At 42.9% G+C, this 20,448-nt stretch overlaps 1 protein-coding gene across 1 annotated transcript in view; it reads right to left on the reverse strand.

Annotated features, from left to right (window-relative positions):
- LOC126416072 (tubulin beta-1 chain-like) overlaps window positions 1-20,229 on the reverse strand; it is a 79,080-nt gene extending 58,851 nt beyond the window's left edge. Inside the window, exon 1 of the mRNA XM_050083553.1 lies at window positions 20,173-20,229. Within this exon, the coding sequence (XP_049939510.1) occupies window positions 20,173-20,229 (57 nt within the window). The remainder of the gene's footprint in view (window positions 1-20,172) is intronic.
- Window positions 20,230-20,448: the final 219 nt, after the last annotated feature.

Consider the following 20,448-nt stretch of genomic DNA (forward strand, 5'->3'; position numbering starts at 1 on the left):
TTTTTATCCTCTACAGCTCCCTCTAGAACCATGGAAGTCATTCCCTGATGTCTTAACAGATGTCATATCATCCTGTCCCTTCTCTTTGTGAGTCTTTTCCACATATTCCTTTTCTTTCCGATTCTGCGCAGAGCCTTCTCATGCCTTATCTTACCAGTCGATCTGATTTTCAACACTCGTCTGTAACACCACATCTCAAATGCTTCGACTCTCTCCTGTTCCGGTTTTCCCACAGTTCAAGTTTCACTACCACACAATGTTGTGCCCCAAAAATACATTCTAGAAAATTTCTTCCTCAAATTAAGGCCTATGTTTGGTACTAATAGCCTTCTCTTGGCCATGAATGCCAATGCTGATGTTAAGTTTCTCGCTGCTCTCATTTCTGCTACTTCTCATTACGTTCATCTTTCTTCGAATTATTTCAATCCATACTCTGTACTTATTAGACTTTTCATTCCATTAAGCAGATCATGTAATTATTCTTCACGTTCACTCAGGATAGCCATATCATCATCGAATCGAAACACTGTTGTCCTTTCACTTTGAATTTTAATTTCACTACTGTATTTTTTTTTATTTCCATATTTCCTTCTTCGATGTACAGATTGAACAGCAGGAGCGTAACACTACATAAAGATACCTGTTTTATTTTCGAGAAGATAACTGCCTATGTATGCTGTACCCCGTCCAGCGAGAGAAGAACTATGCCATTTGAAGTGGCCTTGGCGCTCTTGCTTTGCTCGTCGAAGACGCGAATCATGAGATTTTGTTTACGTTACCGCGTTTGGTTCAAATGGTTCTGAGCACTATGGGACTCAACATCTGAGGTCATCAGTCCCCTAGAACTCAGAACTACTTAAACCTAACTAACCTAAGGACAACACACACATCCATGCCCAAGGCAGGATTCCAGACTGAAGCGCTCGGCCACTGCGGCCGGCAGCCCGGTGCTGCCTTACTGCTAGGCGACCCCTGCTTTCAGTCAGCGGTTCCGCGTGCTTCACCCAAATTTGCGTGAGAACGTGTGCAGTCCACTAATTCTGTGAGTTTCTTACAGTGTGTGTGGAAAATGGCTTCCTGTAGTGGAGAGAAGAGGTCTTATGGAATACGAACTACGCTGAAATCTCAAAAACGCCAATTTACATAAGATTACATGTTTACTTTGAAAGTGAAAGGGGGAATGGTGAGACTCTGACCCTAGTGAGTACAATGACTGACAGGGTGGCAGAAACATTGAAGATCTGTGCCGGCCGTTGTGGCCGAGCGGTTCTAGGCACTTCAGTCAGGAACCGCGCGACCTCTACGTTCGCAGGTTCGAATCCTGCCTCGGGCATGGATGTGGGTGATGTCCTTAGGTTAGTTAGGTTTAAATAGTTCTAAGTTCTATGGGCCTGGCGACCACAGATGTTAAGTCCCGTAGTGCTCAGAGTCATGTGAACCATTTGAACATCTGTACAGCGACAGTGGAGAGGGTCATAAATTACTAAGAGGATGCCAATTCAGCTGAAAGCTCTGTTATTGTGACACCTGCAAACTCATGGACGAGATCGTGTCGTGTAACTGGAACAGACTATTTCGACGATAGTGCTACCAGGCAACATATATACGCATACTACAGCAGAAAGGAATACCCGACACCTACAGAGCTGATGGCGTCACTATCGGACAGTGGCCTGTTCACAGGCAAAACGACAAGTCACTTCAATGTTTTAAAAAATGGTTTCCGGTGTAAAAAATTCTCAGGAAGAAAGGCACTAATGGAACGCGGAGGCTTTGTGGCCTGAAGATGTCGTCTCCTGCTTGAGTTGCTGGGAGTGAATCCGTTGAATGTAATATGTATTGACGAAACATGGCTCAATGTGCGTCATGCACGATCCGTCACGTGGACAGACGACATGCGCCACGAAACTATGAGTGTACCATCTGGTAAGGGAAGGCGACTAACTAGTGTTCATGCTGGTTCAGAGAAGAGAAATCGATTACCACGAGGAAATGAATGCAGATACATTTAAAGACTAATTAGCTACTCGTTTGCTACCAAATGCTATTTCTCGTAGTGTTTTTGTAATGGAAAACGCGTCGTACCATTCTGTACAATTAAATATAGCGCCAACGGCTACTGCAAGGGAAGAAAAACTGATACTTGATTGAAAAATAATAAAGGAGGCTTTGAACAGAACATGTGAGAAGCGTAACTTGTGGAATTAGTGAAGTAATATAAGCCACAGAAGGTGCACTATGTAATTGATACGTTAGCAGACAACCACGGCCACATAGTTATATGTCTTCCACCGTACTAGTGCCATCACAAATCAATCGAACTTGTCTAGGGTAATACGCGAAATACAATCTTCACGGTGTGAGGCACGGAGAGACTGGAAATGAACAACGCCAGAAAATTGGAAGAACATCGTGAACCACGTATGGAAAGAGATTACAAGGTCGAACATAGAAGAAGGCGTAAGATAATATTCCGTACAAAATATTGTAATTTCTTTATCAGACGATGAGGACAGGTGCAGTGAAGAAACCTAAGCCTGTGTGGTCTGTTCTCCCGTACGGAAAATAAAATTAACGTCTTTATCCGTTATTGTACATGTAATATTAGTACATTTTCTTGAACGTTGTCAGTGTCGAAAATCTTTTGGAGTGCGTTTGTGTGAAGAGGTGAACAGTGCTAGTACATGAGAGGAAACATTTAATCGAGAGCCGGCCGGTGTGGCCGTGCGGTTCTAGGCGCTTCAGTTTGGAACCGCGTGACCGCTACAGTCGCAGGTTCGAATCCTGCCTCGGGCATGGATGTGTGTGATGTCCTTAGGTTAGTTAGGTTTAAGTAGTTCTAAGTTCTAGGGGTCTGCTGAACTCAGATGTTGAGTCCCATAGTGCTCAGAGCCATTTGAACCATTTAATCGGGAAATTCAGTAGAACGCTGCCAGAATAAATGCTGCAATGAATAATGCGGTATGATTAGACTTTGTAGGCCTGGCTATTGCGGGGCAGAAGAGTGGGAGGGGAAGGTCTGTCACCACACTCCCCGCCACGCCACTCGGTGGCCCACTGCGTTTCCACAGCGAATACTATAGTATCATCCACGAACGATGGCGGTTCAAATGGTTCAAATGGCTCTGAGCACTGTGGGACTTAACATCTGAGGTCATCAGGCCCGTACAACTTAGAACTACTTAAAACTAACCAACCTAAGGACATCACACACAACCATGCCCGAGGCAGGATTCGAACCTGCGGCCGTAGACTGAAGCGCCTAGAACCGCTCGGCCACCCCGGCCGGCGATGACGGTTCGCACGCGTCGATGCATAGACGCGTATTGCATTACTGACGATTCCAAACGACAGTTGCGGTAAGCGCACGCACATGCTTCGCTCGAAGAAAACGTATATGCTGCAAATTATGTCTTTCGCTTGCTTCTGCAGAATTTATCGCGTATCACCACTATCAGCGATGACAGCTCACAACAAATAGAATAGAGATTCACTAAATAATTCGCTACGATCACGTTTAATGCTCGTATTAGTTACGGCAGAGTGTTCACAATGTTACTTAATGCTCATTGGCTTTCGGAGAATGCGTGACGTAGGTGCTCAGAACATGCGTAAATTCGACCGACATCATTTGTGACTCCAACTATAGCAACTGTGCTGCCAGCTGTCATAGTCTTTGTATCACCTAATGGTGTGTAGTTAGACACCTTCGTCGTGATTAAAGTGTCCGCGAATTATGTCGTTGTACCTTTAGAGCTGGTAGTCGTCTCTAGCATCTTATTTGGTACTGGAGTAGCTCATTCGAACTTCATGTTGAGACGAACTTGTAAATGTTGATAGTGGTCATGCTTGTGGTTTGTTATTATTCTTAAGCACACAGTAGGATTCTAACTGCACACTTCGCTAGACTGATACACTGAGAATTCTTCGTGACGAACGGGTTTTGCGAGATAATTACGTCATGGCATGTGCTTGCGGTGTACATTACCAACTATAGGATCACTCTGGCGGGAACAATTTCCGGCCAACCCCAGGCAGAGCATTCCACAAATGTTTTCCTGCAGAAATCCGTTGCGGCACTTGCAAGTAATTTCTCCCGCCCACCACAGTCGAGGGGATGGAGGTTTTTAAAGAGAGAGAGGGCATGCATGTTATTGGACCATGGCATGAAACTGCGAGTCCCAAAATAACAAATGATTCGCACAGAAAGTTATTTACTACAGTACGAATATACAAATAAAAAAGGACAGCTATAGATATCTCGAGCTAAAAATAATAAAATATTATTGTTTTGTAACAAGAGGAAGAGCCCTGGCTTGTGGCGAGGAATATGGCGATTAGCTGTTTCCTCATTTCGAAATAAGGCTGCTGAAACCTATGCAACAAGTACTTCGCCCTTGACTGCAGCTTGACAGATGATTGGTGTGCCCCAGCAGCTGCAAAATGCCCTCTACGTAATATGTTTCATGAAAGTGCGGCCGTGCGGTTAAAGGCGCTGCAGTCTGGAACCGCAAGACCGCTACGGTCGCAGGTTCGAATCCTGCCTCGGGCATGGATGTTTGTGATGTCCTTAGGTTAGTTAAGTTTAACTAGTTCTAAGTTCTAGGGGACTAATGACCTCAGCAGTTGAGTCCCATAGTGCTCAGAGCCATTTGAACCATTTGAACCATGAAAGTGCGGTACCACACAAAGATGAACAACTACTATTACTTGTCGTAGTTACTCATCCATGTGTGCTACCGTACTTCTGTGAAAAATATTGCAAAGCTAATACTTACGTATTCTTACTGGTTTTGATAACATGTAAATAATTGTGCTCGAGCATAACTTCGTAGCGGTTTTCAAAAATGGCTCAAATGGCTCTGAGCACTATGGGACTTAGCACCTGAGGTCAATAGTCCCCTACAACTTAGAACTACTTACACCTAACTAACCTAAGGACAGTACACACATCCATGCCCGAGGCAGGATTGGAACCTGCGATCGCAGCGGTCTCACGGTTCCAGACTGAAGCGCCTAGAACCGCACGGCCACAGCGGCCGGCCGTAGCGGTTTTCCATAAGTTTAATAAACGTAACACATACTCATAACAGGGACTTTAGTCAGCAATAACATATTATCCTTCACTGTTTACAAGAGTCTGCCAACGGTGGGATAACTTTTCGATTCTGCGATTGTAGAAAGCACTGGTTTTGAGGCGAAGAACTCGTCGTGACATGTTCGGAGCGCATTGTCACTCGGAAAGAAGATCCTTGAAGGTTGTTTGATAAAGAGCAGAACAGCTGAAAATCTGAGGGATCAAACTCAGATGAATAAGGTGGGTGTTGAATGACTTCAGAGCCGAACCACTGTACACTGATTTTTGTCAGACTAGCAGATTGTGGGCGGGCCTTGTCGTGGAGTAGCATTTCTTCAAGCGATCCGCCAGGGTAGCCGAGAGCGCTAACGCGTTGCTTCCTGGACTGGGATTGGCTCGCCGGCCCTGGTTCGAATCCGCCCGGCGGACTAACGACGAGGGCCGGTGTGCCGGCCAACCTGGAGGTTGTTTTTAGGCGGTTTTCCACATCCCGCTAGGTGAATACCGGGCTGATCCCCACGTTCCGCCTCAGTTGCACTACTCGCAGATATTTGAAAACGTTCGCACTATCCCATGGCTTACACGAGGTGCAGACAGCTGGGGTACACTGCTTCCGTCCCTGAAGGTACGGGGTGCGACAGGGAGGGCATCTGGCCACCCCTTAAAATTAACATGCCACGTAATTTTAACCATAACAGCAGACCCCCAAACTGGAATTAATGCTTGGAGAGCATTATGTCACGCAGTCTTCCTGGTCGTTGTTCTTGGACTGCATCTGCAAGACGTCTCAGTTGTGAATGTCAGCAGTTATGGTTACACCTCGGGGAAAACCACACCGTCACTGTTCCACCAAATTTTTAGCATTATCTTTTGTGGACGAGTGCAGGTCTTACAACGGGGATCGCCGCTTTGTTTGGGCTCAGCAATTCCTTTCTCTTCCTTATCTTAGCATAAAGACACTGCGACACTTGATAGAAATGGTCGGTGTTGTTCAGAAGCCAACTGATGGCGAGTAAGCAGAGATGCACATACGGCCACCTGCTGATTTTTGTTATTTTGTCTTACACCGTGCGGTACTCATACACCCGAGTTTTGAACCTTCCCCACTGCATGCAAATGTCGCACCATGGTGCAGTGATGACAGCTCATCACATTTTCAAGCCCTCGAGTACAGTGACGTAGATCATTGTGGATGAAAGTGTTTAAACGATCTCCATCAAACCCCAAAGGTCTTCCTGAACATGGAGAGTCTTTAATGGCAAAACGATTTAATATCAAAACGATCCTCCTTAAAACGAGGAAAACATTTTCTTGACGTGTTCTGTCCATTATCCTGATACATGGCGCAAACGTTTCTGGCCGAATAATCTGCTGCCACCCCTCAAACCGAAGAATGGGTCGGAAATGTTCCGATTTCTCCACTTGCCACTCCATTTTCTAGCATTCACAACTACACTCACTATCTCCAAATGGCAATATGACAATATGTAAACTCAAATAGCAACAGAAGTACAAATAAAAAAGTGGCAATCTGTAAATAAACCTAAAGAAACTGGAATACCAACATACGAAACAAAATCAATACGAATTTATGCACGAACCTAACACTCATTCGATGTTTTTGCCACTATATATTTCGTTACAGGAGTCAATATGAACTTATTTGGATAATTTTAGCAGAGCTCAAATGGATCTAAGTACTATGGGACTTAACATCTGAGGTCACCAGTCCCCTAGAACTTAGAAGTACTTTAACCTAAGTAACCAAAGGACATCACACACATCCATACCCGAGGCAGGATTCGAACCTGCGACCGTAGCGGTCGCACGGTTTCAGACTGAAGCACCTAGAACCGCTTGTTAGCAGAGCACTTTGCTACGTTTTCTGTAGTCTCGAAGTAATAAATATACATTTTGTTCATGAGTCACGAAGTTTTTATTGTATCTCACTGTAGAACCACCGTCATAATGCCATAATAGGTGCGCAACTTTACTGATCAGTCCTTGACATTAAATTCAGCTAGTGACGACCCTCTCATTCAACAGTTAATTTATTAATATTATATTTCAGAATTACCGGTTGGCTTGCTAGAGGACCTTACTTAATTAGCACTCTCGAAAGCTGTGTGCGAGTAAAGTGAAGCTCCTCAGCCAAACAGGAGTTGTTACTGAGGGGAAAGAGTACTCCATATCCGCACACAGAGCAACAAGTAATGTACACATACGATGGGAGACATCATTTTCCGATAACCCAAAGACGGAATGAATTGGAAGTGACGTTTGATGTTAGAGGTAACGATTAACTGAAGTGGGGAAACCAATAATACTTGCAGTTTGTGTCTCATCTAGTACAACACGGAGCCATATATCCTAGAAACTAACACGAATACTAAGCTTGATATATCGCAGGACCGAGACTCGAACTCGACACGTTTGCCTTTCGCGGGTAAGTGCTCTACCACTGAGCTACCCAAGCACGACTCACGCCCCGTCCTCACTTACTTCTGCCAGTACCTCGCACACAGTTTTAATCTGCCAGGAAGTTTCGTATCAGCGCACACTCCGCTGCAGAGTGAAAATCTCATTCTGGAAACATCCCCCATCCCCATCTCCATTCTTTCAGGGGTGCTAGTTCTGCAAAGCTCGCAGGAGAGCTTCTGTAAAGTTTGGAAGGTAGGAGGCGTGGTACTGGCAGAAGTAAAGCTGTGAGGACGGGGCGTGAGTCGTGCTTGGGTAGCTCAGAAGGTGGAGCACCTGTCCGCGAAAGGTAAAGGTCCCGAGTTCGAGTCTCGGTCCGGCACACAGTTTTAATCTGCCAGGAAGTTTCACGAAAAACATAACCCACATAACCCAAAATCGAAGATCGTATTACAAGATGAAACACGTCCCCTTAGAAAAATTTATGAATGACTGTACTGATAAACCTCTTCCATTACTTGCTTTTCAAACAGCTGAGCAAAACTGAACGTACTCAGACATTACTCTCTTTACTTATTCTGATCAACACTAAACTGACAGACAATATCTTTAGCGCAATGCAATCAGACTTTTAATAATCCCAACAAAAGAATGGCCCTGACTAACAATAACCTATACCTTTCATGAATCACTTACCTCACAAAAATCTTCGTTACTCAAACTACTGCAATACAGCGAGCGCCAATACTGCCAGAAGATTCTAACTACTTAAGTCACTAACTACTGATAGGCATAGTTAGCAAATTAAAGATTTTGATAAAGAACAAACAATGTATTTACCTTAATAGTGTTCAAAAGTCATTACGTATATATATATATATATATATATATATATATATATATATATATATATATGTGTGTGTGTGTGTATATACACAGGGTGAGTCACCTAACGTTACCGCTGGATATATTTCGTAAACCACATCAAATACTGACGAATCGATTCCACAGGCCGAACGTGAGGAGAGAGGCTAGTGTAATTGGTTAATACAAACCATAAAAAAATGCACGGAAGTATGTTTTTTAACACAAACCTACGTTTTTTTAAATGGAACCCCGTTAGTTTTGTTAGCACAACTGAACATATAAACAAATACGTAATTAGTGCCGTTTGTTGCATTGTAAAATGTTAATTGCATCCGGAGATATTGAACCTAAAGTTGACGCTTGAGTACCACTCCTCCGCTGTTCGATCGTGTGTATCGGAGAGCACCGAATTACGTAGGGATCCAAAGGGAACGGTGATGGACTTTAGGTACAGAAGAGACTGGAACAGCACATTACGTCTACATGCTAACACCTTTTTATTGGTCTTTTTCACTGACGCACATGTACATTACCATGAGGGGTGAGGTACACGTACACACGTGGTTTCCGTTTTCAGTTACGGAGTGGAATAGAGTGTGTCCCGACATGTCAGGCCAATAGATGTTCAATGTGGTGGCCATCATTTACTGCACACAATTGCAATCTCTGGCGTAATGAATGTCGTACACGCCGCAGTACATCTGGTGTAATGTCGGCGCAGGCTGCCACAATACGTTGTTTCATATCCTCTAGGGTTGTAGACACATCACGGTACACATTCTCCTTTAACGTACCCCACAGAAAGAAGTCCAGAACTGTAAGATAAGGAGAACGGGCTGGCCAATTTATGCGTCCTCCACGTCCTATGAAACACCCGTCGAACGTGTACCTCACCCCTCATGGTAATGTACATGTGCTTCAGTGAAAAAGACCAATAATAAGGTGTTAGCATGTGGACGTAATGTGCTGTTCTAGTCTCTTCTGTACCTAAGGTCCATCACCGTTCCCTCTGGATCCCTACGTAATTCAACTTTAGGTTATAATATCTCCGGATGTAATTAACATTTTACAATGCAAAAGACGGCACTGATTACGTATTTGTTTATATGTTCAGATGTGCTGACAAACCTAACGGGGTTCCATTTAAAAAACGTAGGTTTGTGTTAAAAAAAACATACTTACGTGCATTTTTTATGGTTTGTATTAACCAATTACACAAGCCTCTCTCCTCACGTTCGGTCTGTGGAATCGATTCGTCAGTATTTGATGTGGTTTACGAAATATATCCAGCGGTAATGTTAGGTGACTCACCCTATATATATATATCAATTCATGACATCCAGTCTTACAAATTTACTGTCTCTGATGGACACACGTCCAGATCATCCGCTCTCAAAACTCTGCTATCTCTCTCCCCACATCCATCACTGCTCGCGGTTCACCTCCAACTGCGCAACGCTACGCGCTGTTCACATCCAACTGCCTAGCACTACAGTAGCGAATATTACAACAATGCCAATCAGCCACAGACTGCACACAGCACCGCCAGTGATTTTCGTACAGAGCGTTACGTGGCGTTACCAATATAAAAACCTAAACAGCCTACTTACAAAGACGTCTACATTTACCACTAAACAGGTAACAAATTCTGTCCTCGCAATTTCTATGAAAATATTTCCAAGTTATATTTATGTTTCGGGATAGGTTTGACCGAAAAATTCACCAGCTGAATCGGAAACAGTGGAGCCCCAGGAATGGGCAGACTGATTACATTCTTTCCGAGTTGTTAAATTATTGTTGAATATCGATTGTAGCTGATCTATAAGTATGAAAATATTTCATATTTGTACAACGTACTTGCCCTTTAAGTCCCATAGATTTCGTACCTGTTAGATTTAAGTATCGTTGCGACCGCACGAAAAAAGAGTGTGGGTCTGGTGTTGACTTTGTGTAAACAGTTACACCGGCTTTCCTTTGGAGAGATTCAAGAGAAATCTACAACAGAATTTTCACTGCGGTCCTCCCGCATGTGTTTTCTCTGAGATTTTATGTAACTGTGTAATAAATCTGATGCATGATTGTCTTCGTAAATCAGCTGTCTCGTAAATATTAACATGTTTGCAGAAATGAACGAACAAGTATGAAAATATTTCATATTTGTACAACGTACTTGCCCTTTAAGTCCCATAGATTTCGTACCTGTTAGATTTAAGTATCGTTGCGACCGCACGAAAAAAGAGTGTGGGTCTGGTGTTGACTTTGTGTAAACAGTTACACCGGCTTTCCTTTGGAGAGATTCAAGAGAAATCTACAACAGAATTTTCACTGCGGTCCTCCCGCATGTGTTTTCTCTGAGATTTTATGTAACTGTGTAATAAATCTGATGCATGATTGTCTTCGTAAATCAGCTGTCTCGTAAATATTAACATGTTTGCAGAAATGAACGAACAGCCCTTCAAGAGCATTTTGTTACTAGTATTAACTTTATAAAAGTCAATCAGACGATGAGCAGTTTCGGGACTGCAAATCCGCAACCAGTTAACAATTTAAAATAAATTAGAATGTAAATGAGACACAGAATATTTTGATCTAATTCGAAACAAAAATCAAGTCTCCGCCACAGATTCAAACTGCTTAATTTTGCGTTAGTACTGATTTGGCGAGAACATTGTTGGGTGCCTTAAATTGTTTGCGGCATAGAAACATCCATCACCTTAATAGCCACATCATAAAGGCATTTGCTAATCTTGTTTACATACTTTGGTTGACTTTACCAGATATGACGTGTTAACGGTTTAAGAACTTTTAACACTGCTCTCGATAATGGTGTAAAAGCCGTAAAATCTAGATTGTACAGAAGAAAAATGCAATAACACAGTTCAACGACGGTGCATTATTTCGAATACGTGGGGGGGAATATGCTTAATGTGTTGGTCTTTGACTAGAGCACCATTCATGACAGTTATGATGTTGCTTGTAATGGTATGACGACTGAGGATTGCGACCTACTATGCTCATATTAAAATAGGGAGTGTACCAAACACATCATCAAATAATCCAGTGGTTTCTTACTCTTACAACTGGTTGATCGTTGACGAACTTCCAGCGTACTGAAATAATTGTAGGTCATTACACGGCGTAACTGCTTCTTTGCTCATTTTTGTCATGGTTTTTGCGTTTTCGAAAATACCATTTTGAATATCTGTTACGATGGGTCGTGGACCGAAACGAGTCATTGAGTGAATAAGTAAAGTGAAATTTACAACTTTGGCTGGTTGGTCGTTTCCTAACATGTCTTAAACTCTATTCACAAGTTTTGGGAAATAAACACAGTTATCAAGAAAAACATTTACATAAGTGAATATATAGAAAAAGTAGTAAACATTATAATGATCGGATGTGCATTGATAATTCTGAGAAATGGATGACCAATAAGCTATGAATATATAAACAAAAAGCGAGTAATAAACAAGTGAAGCCTTACCTCCTATAAGTTCTAGCACACCTGAAACTCTTACCATTTTATATGTGTGGAGTTTGTGCCCACACATGATGGGACTTCATACATTAAGACAGGGCTTCCCAACCTTTTCAGCTGGTGGACCCTTTTTCAGTTGAAAATCCATGGTGGACCCCTAGTCAGTCAAGAGCACAGTAACTTTAAACCCATGGGAACTGAAAGTTTCTTAATGCTAGCTCCATGTGCCCAATGACCCCCTCCCCCCCCCCCCAAAGTATCAATGGTCTTTGGTTTAGAATGAAAACAACTTGAAGGTCAAAAATCGACTTATGAAAAGCACTGACAAAGCAAGCATAGATGCCAGTGAGCGCTGTGATTGGTCGACAAAGCTCCCTCGGCGCATGCGTAAAAGGTTTCAGCGCATCTACCGCCGTGAGCCATCGCACAAATGACCTCCATATTGTTGCGAAACAGTCGATCAGAGAAGCCACATTCTCCGACACTAAACTGTGAATGCGCTCTCACTTAGGAACCGCAAAGTCTGCTTGGGAATACGACCTGAAGTAAAATTACACATGTTTTTCACACGAAAAAAAAAAATAGTGATGAATTTGATTTTCACATTTTTATTCAATAATTTTACTCATTATTTTACACGATTTGGTGAAGGATGGCCGCGGACCCCTTAGAAAGAGCCGGCGGACCCCTAAGGGGTCCGCGGACCACACGTTGGGAAGCCCTGCATTAAGAAAAAGAAATGAACGAGAGAAACAACGCCTTTCTAACCCCAACTACCTATTGTCTAAAGATACTACTTACAGTTTTGTCATGTTTGGTTCCACAACCTTTCGAAATTTTTCGAAAGACGATATTATTTGAAAGAGACTGTATATCTGTGTACATTTAAACAACAACAGTTGTTGCTTACTTTTTCCATAGTTTATTAGAAAGGTCTCTTATTGGTCAAACAATAAATCTACCTTTTAACTAATTGTAAGACAGATCGCTGTTTTATACATACAGGTATCTTACAAGCTTATTTAAATACATATTTTGCATTAACATTTTCACTGCATGAGACCTCAGCAGTTTTCGCGTTTTGTGCTACGCTCTTAAACTCATTTTAGCATCTACTAGCTTCAGAGTATAATTCAGGCTAGTAGATTTGCGACCTGGAACGCTTGTCGCCCATGTTGAAGACGCTATTTCTGCAGACGGTGACTAATAAATATGGAAATTACATATGCGAGAATATCCATTGTGCTCTACCGTTATCCCAACTTAAATGGATGGGAACGCTATTCCAGTAATAGCTATCCGGGAATAAAATGGCGTTGTATGTACAATGTACACTCCACGTAGGGGTGTCCAACCTTTTAACTTACCTGGACCATATCGGAAGAAAACGAGTATTTCAGGTCGCACATAATGCACCTAGCACTAACAATACATGTTGAGGCAAAAAAGGGTTGTGTCCGATGACAATGTATAATTAACACATGTAGGTAATTATTAACTATTTACGATGCTTTATTCTAAAAAACAAGCTGGAATTAATTTGATATTATATTCCTGAAATTTGATTAGTAATTTTATATGCATGGCGTCCTCAAAAACGCCGAATAACTTTAGGGACAGGTTCCTTATACAGAAATAAGAAAAAATGTCCAATTAACATGGGCTCTCGTTCATCTTCGCTAGTGTAAAACATGTCTCTTCTGCTGAACAAGTACTCATAGCGCATAAGGTATGCATCTTAAAGAGCCTGTTTACTGGACATTTTTTCTTGTTTTGGTCAGTACTACCTGCTCCCAAAATATGAAAAGCTAAGAGCTTGCAGTAGAGAAGATTTGTTTCATAGTACCGACCTCATATCTCTTGAGGTACTGGTATGCGTTTTAGAGCCATTGTTTACCAGACTTACCTTCTTTTTTTGGTATAAGGAACCTGCCCCTAAAGTTTGTCGCTGTTTTTTTTTTTTATTTCGCACGCGTGGTAAAAGTAATTACAAATCGTGGAATAATTGTGACATTTGAATTACGATACTGACAGAATTACAGTACTATCAGAGAGCAAACATTGGCAGTAATTGCAATCCACATCAAAATTTCTAACTTCTACTGCAGAAGTAACAGAGAACTGCCTTGTATTTCCACAAATTAGGTACCTTATACGTCCCTACATCTCTGGTTTCGTAGTTGCAACTGAAGTAGCCGTAAGATAACAGATCAACGCGTCTGACGAATTGGCCGATTATAAGAACGAGACTGAGGGTTCAGTATAGCGTAAGCGGCAATGTTAAGAACAAAGAACAGCGTCGTATGACGGGAATTTCAGACTGAAAATAATCAATTTACCGTACCTTACACAAACGGAATTTTATGGCATTTCTTTTCTTTTTTTAAAAAAAAGAAGAGAAAAAAAAAGAAAAACGTTCGTGTGATGGATGCCAGCTTCTGGGGCCGCACTGATACTTGATCTGGGCCGCCCGCGGTCTGCGGGCCTAGGAATGGACATCCCTGCTCCAAGTTATACTGTCGTGTCCCTATTCCTCTGTGCAATCAGAAGTAAAGCCTATTAGGGCCCCTTCATACGACGACACCGAGAAGTGCTTCTCCTTCAGTCCGGAACCGTGCTGCCGCTGCGGTCGCAGGTCCGAATCCTGCCTTGGGCATGGATGTGTGTGATGTCCTTAGGTTAGTTAGGTTTAAGTAGTGAAACCTCCCCTTAGAAAAATTCATGAATGATTGTGCTGATAAACCCCTTACGTTATTTGATTTTCAAACAGCTGAGCAAAACTGAACGTACTCAGACATTTCTCTCTTTACTTATTCAGATCATCAATAGAGTGACACACAATATTTTCAGCACAACGCAATCTGACTTTCAATAATCCCTACAAAAGAATGGCCGTGACTAACAATAACCTATACCTTTCATGAATCACTTACCTCACAAAAATCTTCGTTACTCGAACTACTGCAATACAGCGAGCGCCAATACTGCCAGCTAAATAAAAGATTCTAACTACTGAAGGCACTAACTACTGATAGGCATACTTAGCAAATGAAAGATTTTGATAGACAACAAACAATGTATTTACCTTAACAGTGTTCAAAAGTTCATGACATGCAGTCTTACGAATTTACTGTCTCTGATGGACACACGCCCATATCATCCGCTCTCAAAAGTGCGCCATCTCTTCCCCCACATCCACCACTGCTGGCGGCTCACCTCCAACTGCGCAACGCTATGCGCTGTTCGCATCCAACTACCCAACACTACAATAGCGAATATTACAACAACGCCAACCAGCCACAGACTGCACACAGCACAGCCAGTGATTTTCATACAGAGCGCTACGTGGCGTTACCAATATAAAAACCTAAACAGCCTACTTACAGTAGTTCTAACAAGGGGAGGCCACGATGTTTGGAACGCGGATTTACTACGAACTTCGTACACTCGTAGTACTACATTAGGACAACAAAATGTGTAAACAGTAGCGGGTACTTCTTAAGCGTTATTGAGAAAATCGTAAGATAATTTCGGTTGTCAAATATATACCTGTGCGTGGCCATTTTTAACATGAAGCGCCGGCAGCCGAGTGAGATCTTGAACTCCCTATGGATGCGTTTAGAAGACTGGAACTGACAAAAATATCAAGGCAGTGAAGAATGATTTTGCGATGTTGCTGTTCGGGACCGCTCTTTTGTCCACGGAATTTACCCTGGAAGGAACACACATAAAGGATTTACTGAATGATTAATTTGGGTCTGGGAAATGATGATGAGGAACCCCAGGCTGCAGAAGAAGAAAATGAGCATGCTGAACTGCCACCAGTTGAAGGTCACAGTGAAGGTGCTAAATTGTGCTACTGCTAAAGATTCATTCTTTGAATGCTGTAATTTATGGCTGCAATTATTTGTCACCTTATTTATGTCATTTCATTGTAGCAATTTTTGTTACTGTTTTTGTGGAATAAAAAAAAGTGGTAAAAAAAGTGGTTAGCGTTGAAGCCCCGTAATCGCTGGGTCGCTGGATCGAGTCCCGCTCGTCAGTTTTTTCTTTTTATCTAACAGTCATTTTCTTTACTAATTATATTGCAATTGATGTAATGGGAAAATACGTGTAATCGGATGAAGGTTTGTTAAATTTACAACGTTATTTGGCAGTCTACAATTTTTTATCATCACAAACAATATAATATTCATAACTACTGACTGGTAAACGATCAAACGCATAAAGTGATACTGAAAATGTATGCTTGTCTGTGTCATCAAAATTGTTCGTATTTAATCGAAAGAGAACGAGAAATTGCTTCTCGTGAAGACGCTGTTAAAATACACTCGATACTGCATGACCAATGATCAGTGCCGATATTTAAGGAAATGCTGCGTTATGCATGGTTTGCTCCCAAATTATCGGCTGAAAGAGAGGTTTTTGAAAATGTTAACGAGGTTTGTTTTTACACGGAAAACCTTGCGTGTGCGGAAACATAGCATTTATTCAATGCAGCTGGTGCCGTTTAACTTTGTTTCTCATGCTTTTACGAAAAATACCATCCCGCAAATTGTTCTCGTAATGTCGAAAGCGACGATTAATTGTACATTTTTCCAAAGCCGTCTGTGCCGGTCAAAACTTGGAGGTAATAATTAGTTTCAGGCTCCTACCAGGTATAAGGGATTTCTCAAATCACGGACAAGCAGTTATTTTCAGTATCACTTTATGCGTTTGGCCGTTTATTAGTCAGTAGTTATGAATATTATATTATTTGTGATAATAAAAGTTTGTAGACTGCCAAATGACATGGTAAATTTAATAAAAGTTAATCCGATTACAGGTGTTTTTCCCATTACATCAGTTGTAATATAAATGTAAAGAAAATTACTGTGTTAGAAATAAAAAAAAACTGATGAGCGGGACTATCCAGCGACCCTGCGATAACGGGGCTTTAACGCTATCCACTTTTTTTTGGTCTCATTTTTTCGTTCGTGGTATCTTTTCGGGGCAGACGCCGCAAGACACCCGTTTTAGTTCGTCGTTGATCCATTAACTCAGTTTTTTTATTACAGAGGGCAGCTAACCCTCTGACCGAACATCCACTCGGCTGCCGGCGCTTCATGGTAAAAATGGCCACGCACAGGTATATATTTGACGACCGATATTACCTTGCGATTTTCTCAGTAACGCTTGAGAAGTACGCACTACTGCTTACACATTTTGTTGTCATCGTGGAGTACTACGAGTGTACGAAGTTTGCATTAAATCAGCGTTCCAAACGTCGTGGCCTCCGCTTGTTAAGTTCCAGGGGACTGCTGACCTCAGACGTAAGTCCCAAAGTGCTTAGAGGCATTTGAACCATTTGAAGTGCTTCTCTGCAGCGCCAGAGCCTTCAAATGGCACGGCACGGAACGCCGCCACTGACTACTTCAGCAGCTGTTGCTATGAGCAGCTTTGATAGTGCCGCTACTGCTACTGCTACTTCTACTGCTGCGCTGACGTCACGTGCCGGTTGTTCATATGCGGCGACACGCTGTTTGGCTGATCAACAGCGCCTCCAAGTGGCCGCGTGTGAAGGCTGCTTTTGAAAGCAATATTCCCTCAGCGGCGTCAATAGTTCGCCACTGAAGCGCTGTGGCGCTGTTGCGCCACTGAAAAGTGCTTTTCAATGGCTTCGCATGGAGGGCGGCGGGAGTAGGAGGTACAGGTAGGTGAGAAGCGTGCTAACCAAGGGACCGGTCACCGATTTGTTTCATATTCACAGCTTGTGTAGAGCGCGGCTACGACTTCAATACAAGTAAATAGGCAGGCGCAACTCGCAATATTTTACGAGAAAATCGAGTTTCAAAATTTTATGCTAATTTGTATATACAGGGTGTTACAAAAAGGTACGGCCAAACTTTCAGGAAACATTCCTCACACACAAATAAAGAAAAGATATGTGGATATGTGTCCGGAAACGCTCAATTTCCATGTTAGAGCTCATTTTAGTTTTGTCAGTATGTACTGTACTTCCTCGATTCACCGCCATGATTTCATACGGGATACTCTATCTGTGCTGCTAGAACATGTGCCATTCCAAGTACGACACAACATGTGGTTCATGCACGATGGAGCTCCTGCACATTTCAGTCGAAGTGTTCGTACGCTTCTCAACAACAGATTCGGTGACCGATGGATTGGTAGAGGCGGACCAATTCCATGGCATCCACGCTCTCCTGACCTCAACCCTCTTGACTTTCATTTATGGGGGCATTTGAAAGCTCTTGTCTACGCAACCCCGGTACCAAATATTGAGACTCTTCGTGTTCGTATTGTGGACGGCTGTGATACAATACGCCATTCTCCAGGGCTGCATCAGCGCATCAGGGATTCTATGCGACAGAGGGTTGATGCATGTATCCTCGCTAGCGGAGGGATTCATTCCATGATAAATGTGATTTGAAGAGAAGTAACAAAATGAGCTCTAACATGGAAAGTAAGCGTTTCCGGTCACATGTCCACATAACATATTTTCTTTCTTTGTGTGTGAGGAATGTTTCCTGAAAGTTTGGCCGTACCTTTTTGTAACACCCTGTATATTTTGCATCGTCGTTAGTACTCAAGAAGCTCGCAAACGAGCTTGTTAAGGGTTTAGTTTCAGGAGTGCGAGTTGCATAGCCAATCACCCCTGCCTGCAGTTTTTTGTTTTTCTCTTCCCACCTACTTATTACCACTGCGCACAATTTCATTATTCAATGACTCATTTATTGTTTCCATAATCTTTATCCCGAAAAAAAAGAGAAAAAAATTTTCACAGTGAGCCTGAAAAAAAAAGGATACATAATAACTTTCAATCAAATCAGTATAGCCATTTTATGTATATTGTTTCATCAACATGTGTATCCGCCCCGATAGCTGAGTGGTCAGCGTGACGGATTGCCGTCCTCCGGGCCCGAGTATCGATTCCTGGCTGGGTCGGGGAATTTTCTCCGCTCAGGAACTGGGTGTTGTGTTGTCTTCATCATCATTTCATCCCCATCTGGCGCGCATGTCGCCCAATGTGGCGTCGAATGTAATAAGACCTGCACCAAGGTGGCCGCATCTGCCCCGCAAGGGGCCTCCCGGCCAATGACGGCAAACGCTCATTTCAAAATGGTCCAAAGGGCACTGAGCACTATGGGACTTAACATGTGAGGTCATCAGTCCCCTAGATCGTGGAACTACTTAAACCTAACTAACCTAAGGACATCACACACATCCATGCCCGAGGCATGGTCGCGCGGTTCCGGACTGAAGCGCCTAGAACCGCTCGGCCACACGGCCGGCACGCTCATTTCCATTTCCATAAACATGTGTAGGAAGTACAATGTGTAACATATGGAGCACTGTACGAATGAGGACGATATTGACCACAGAAACATGTAAATGAATAATTATTTTGACGTACATCACTTGTAATGAACGTCGAATGTGCATGGATTTTTCAACGTGTCTGTTGTAATACACTCTTGGGTTACTCTCTTACGTAGTTCTCCGTCATCACACAATTTTGCTGCGGACGACGGATATCTGTTGTCAGAATTACGAGGAGTACCGAAGCGAGATTCGATCAACGGAACTCGCGCTTACGAAACTAAGTGCTTACACAAAAAATAAATAAATAAATAGATAGATAAATAAAATTAAAAAAAATAGTTCAAATGGCTCGAACCACTATGGGACTTAACATCTGACGTCATCAGTCCCTTAGACTTAGAACTACTTAAACCTAACTAATCTAAGGACATCACACACATCCATCCCCGAGGCAGGATTCGAACATGCGACCATAGCAGAAGCGCGGTTCCGGTCTGAAGAGCCTAGAACCGCTCGACCACAGTGGCCGGCGAAGTGCTTACTCCCTTTGCCGCAAAATCCTTAGTTGCCAGCGACCGTACGAAGTACGTAAGCAAGCGTAAAATGTTCAAACTCGATATTCTCGAAAACAATTGGGAGTTGCTTCTTGCTATATACATATATTCAAGTCGCGCCCTACACAGGCTGTCACTATGAAGCAGATCGGTGAGCGGAAGTTCGTACGATCCCGTTGTTAGATTTCACAAGTTGCTGAAGGAATGAAGAAGACGACATTGATGGGATGGGGGGGCGGGGGGACTGGAGGAGGACGTAACAAAGCTAAAGTAGAGGAATGGTCTCATTCGCCATCGAGACACGCTAAGAGGGAGCGGCGTTTTGTATGGTTGAATGCAACAACATGAAGTCCGTAGCGGATGGTTGTTCTCTACGCTATCTGTAGAAGAACGTGGCATGTATTAGGATGAACCAAGGAGACAGCGCCGCTGTACTACTGCAGTTTCGCACTCACCTTGGCGCCGATTTGGTTTCCACATTGGCCCGCCTGGATGTGTACTATCTCCCTCATCTTCGTGTGTCAGAGTTTCCGTCTCACGAACGAGTGGAATCAGTATACAACGTCTTTCGTCTTGTGGGAAGACACCGGACTGCAGGACGCGATTGAGGCTCAAGGACGCCCTCGACTGGGTTTATACCCGAGCCGCCACGGCGTGGACCCAGTGCTCATGCGCGCCGAAATGGCGTGCTCCCATTCGTCGGTGTCCCGCAGAGTGGATCGGCTGTTCTC

Source organism: Schistocerca serialis, chromosome 8 (genome assembly GCF_023864345.2).
Source record: "Schistocerca serialis cubense isolate TAMUIC-IGC-003099 chromosome 8, iqSchSeri2.2, whole genome shotgun sequence".
In the NCBI taxonomy this organism is placed as follows: Eukaryota; Metazoa; Arthropoda; class Insecta; order Orthoptera; family Acrididae; genus Schistocerca; species Schistocerca serialis.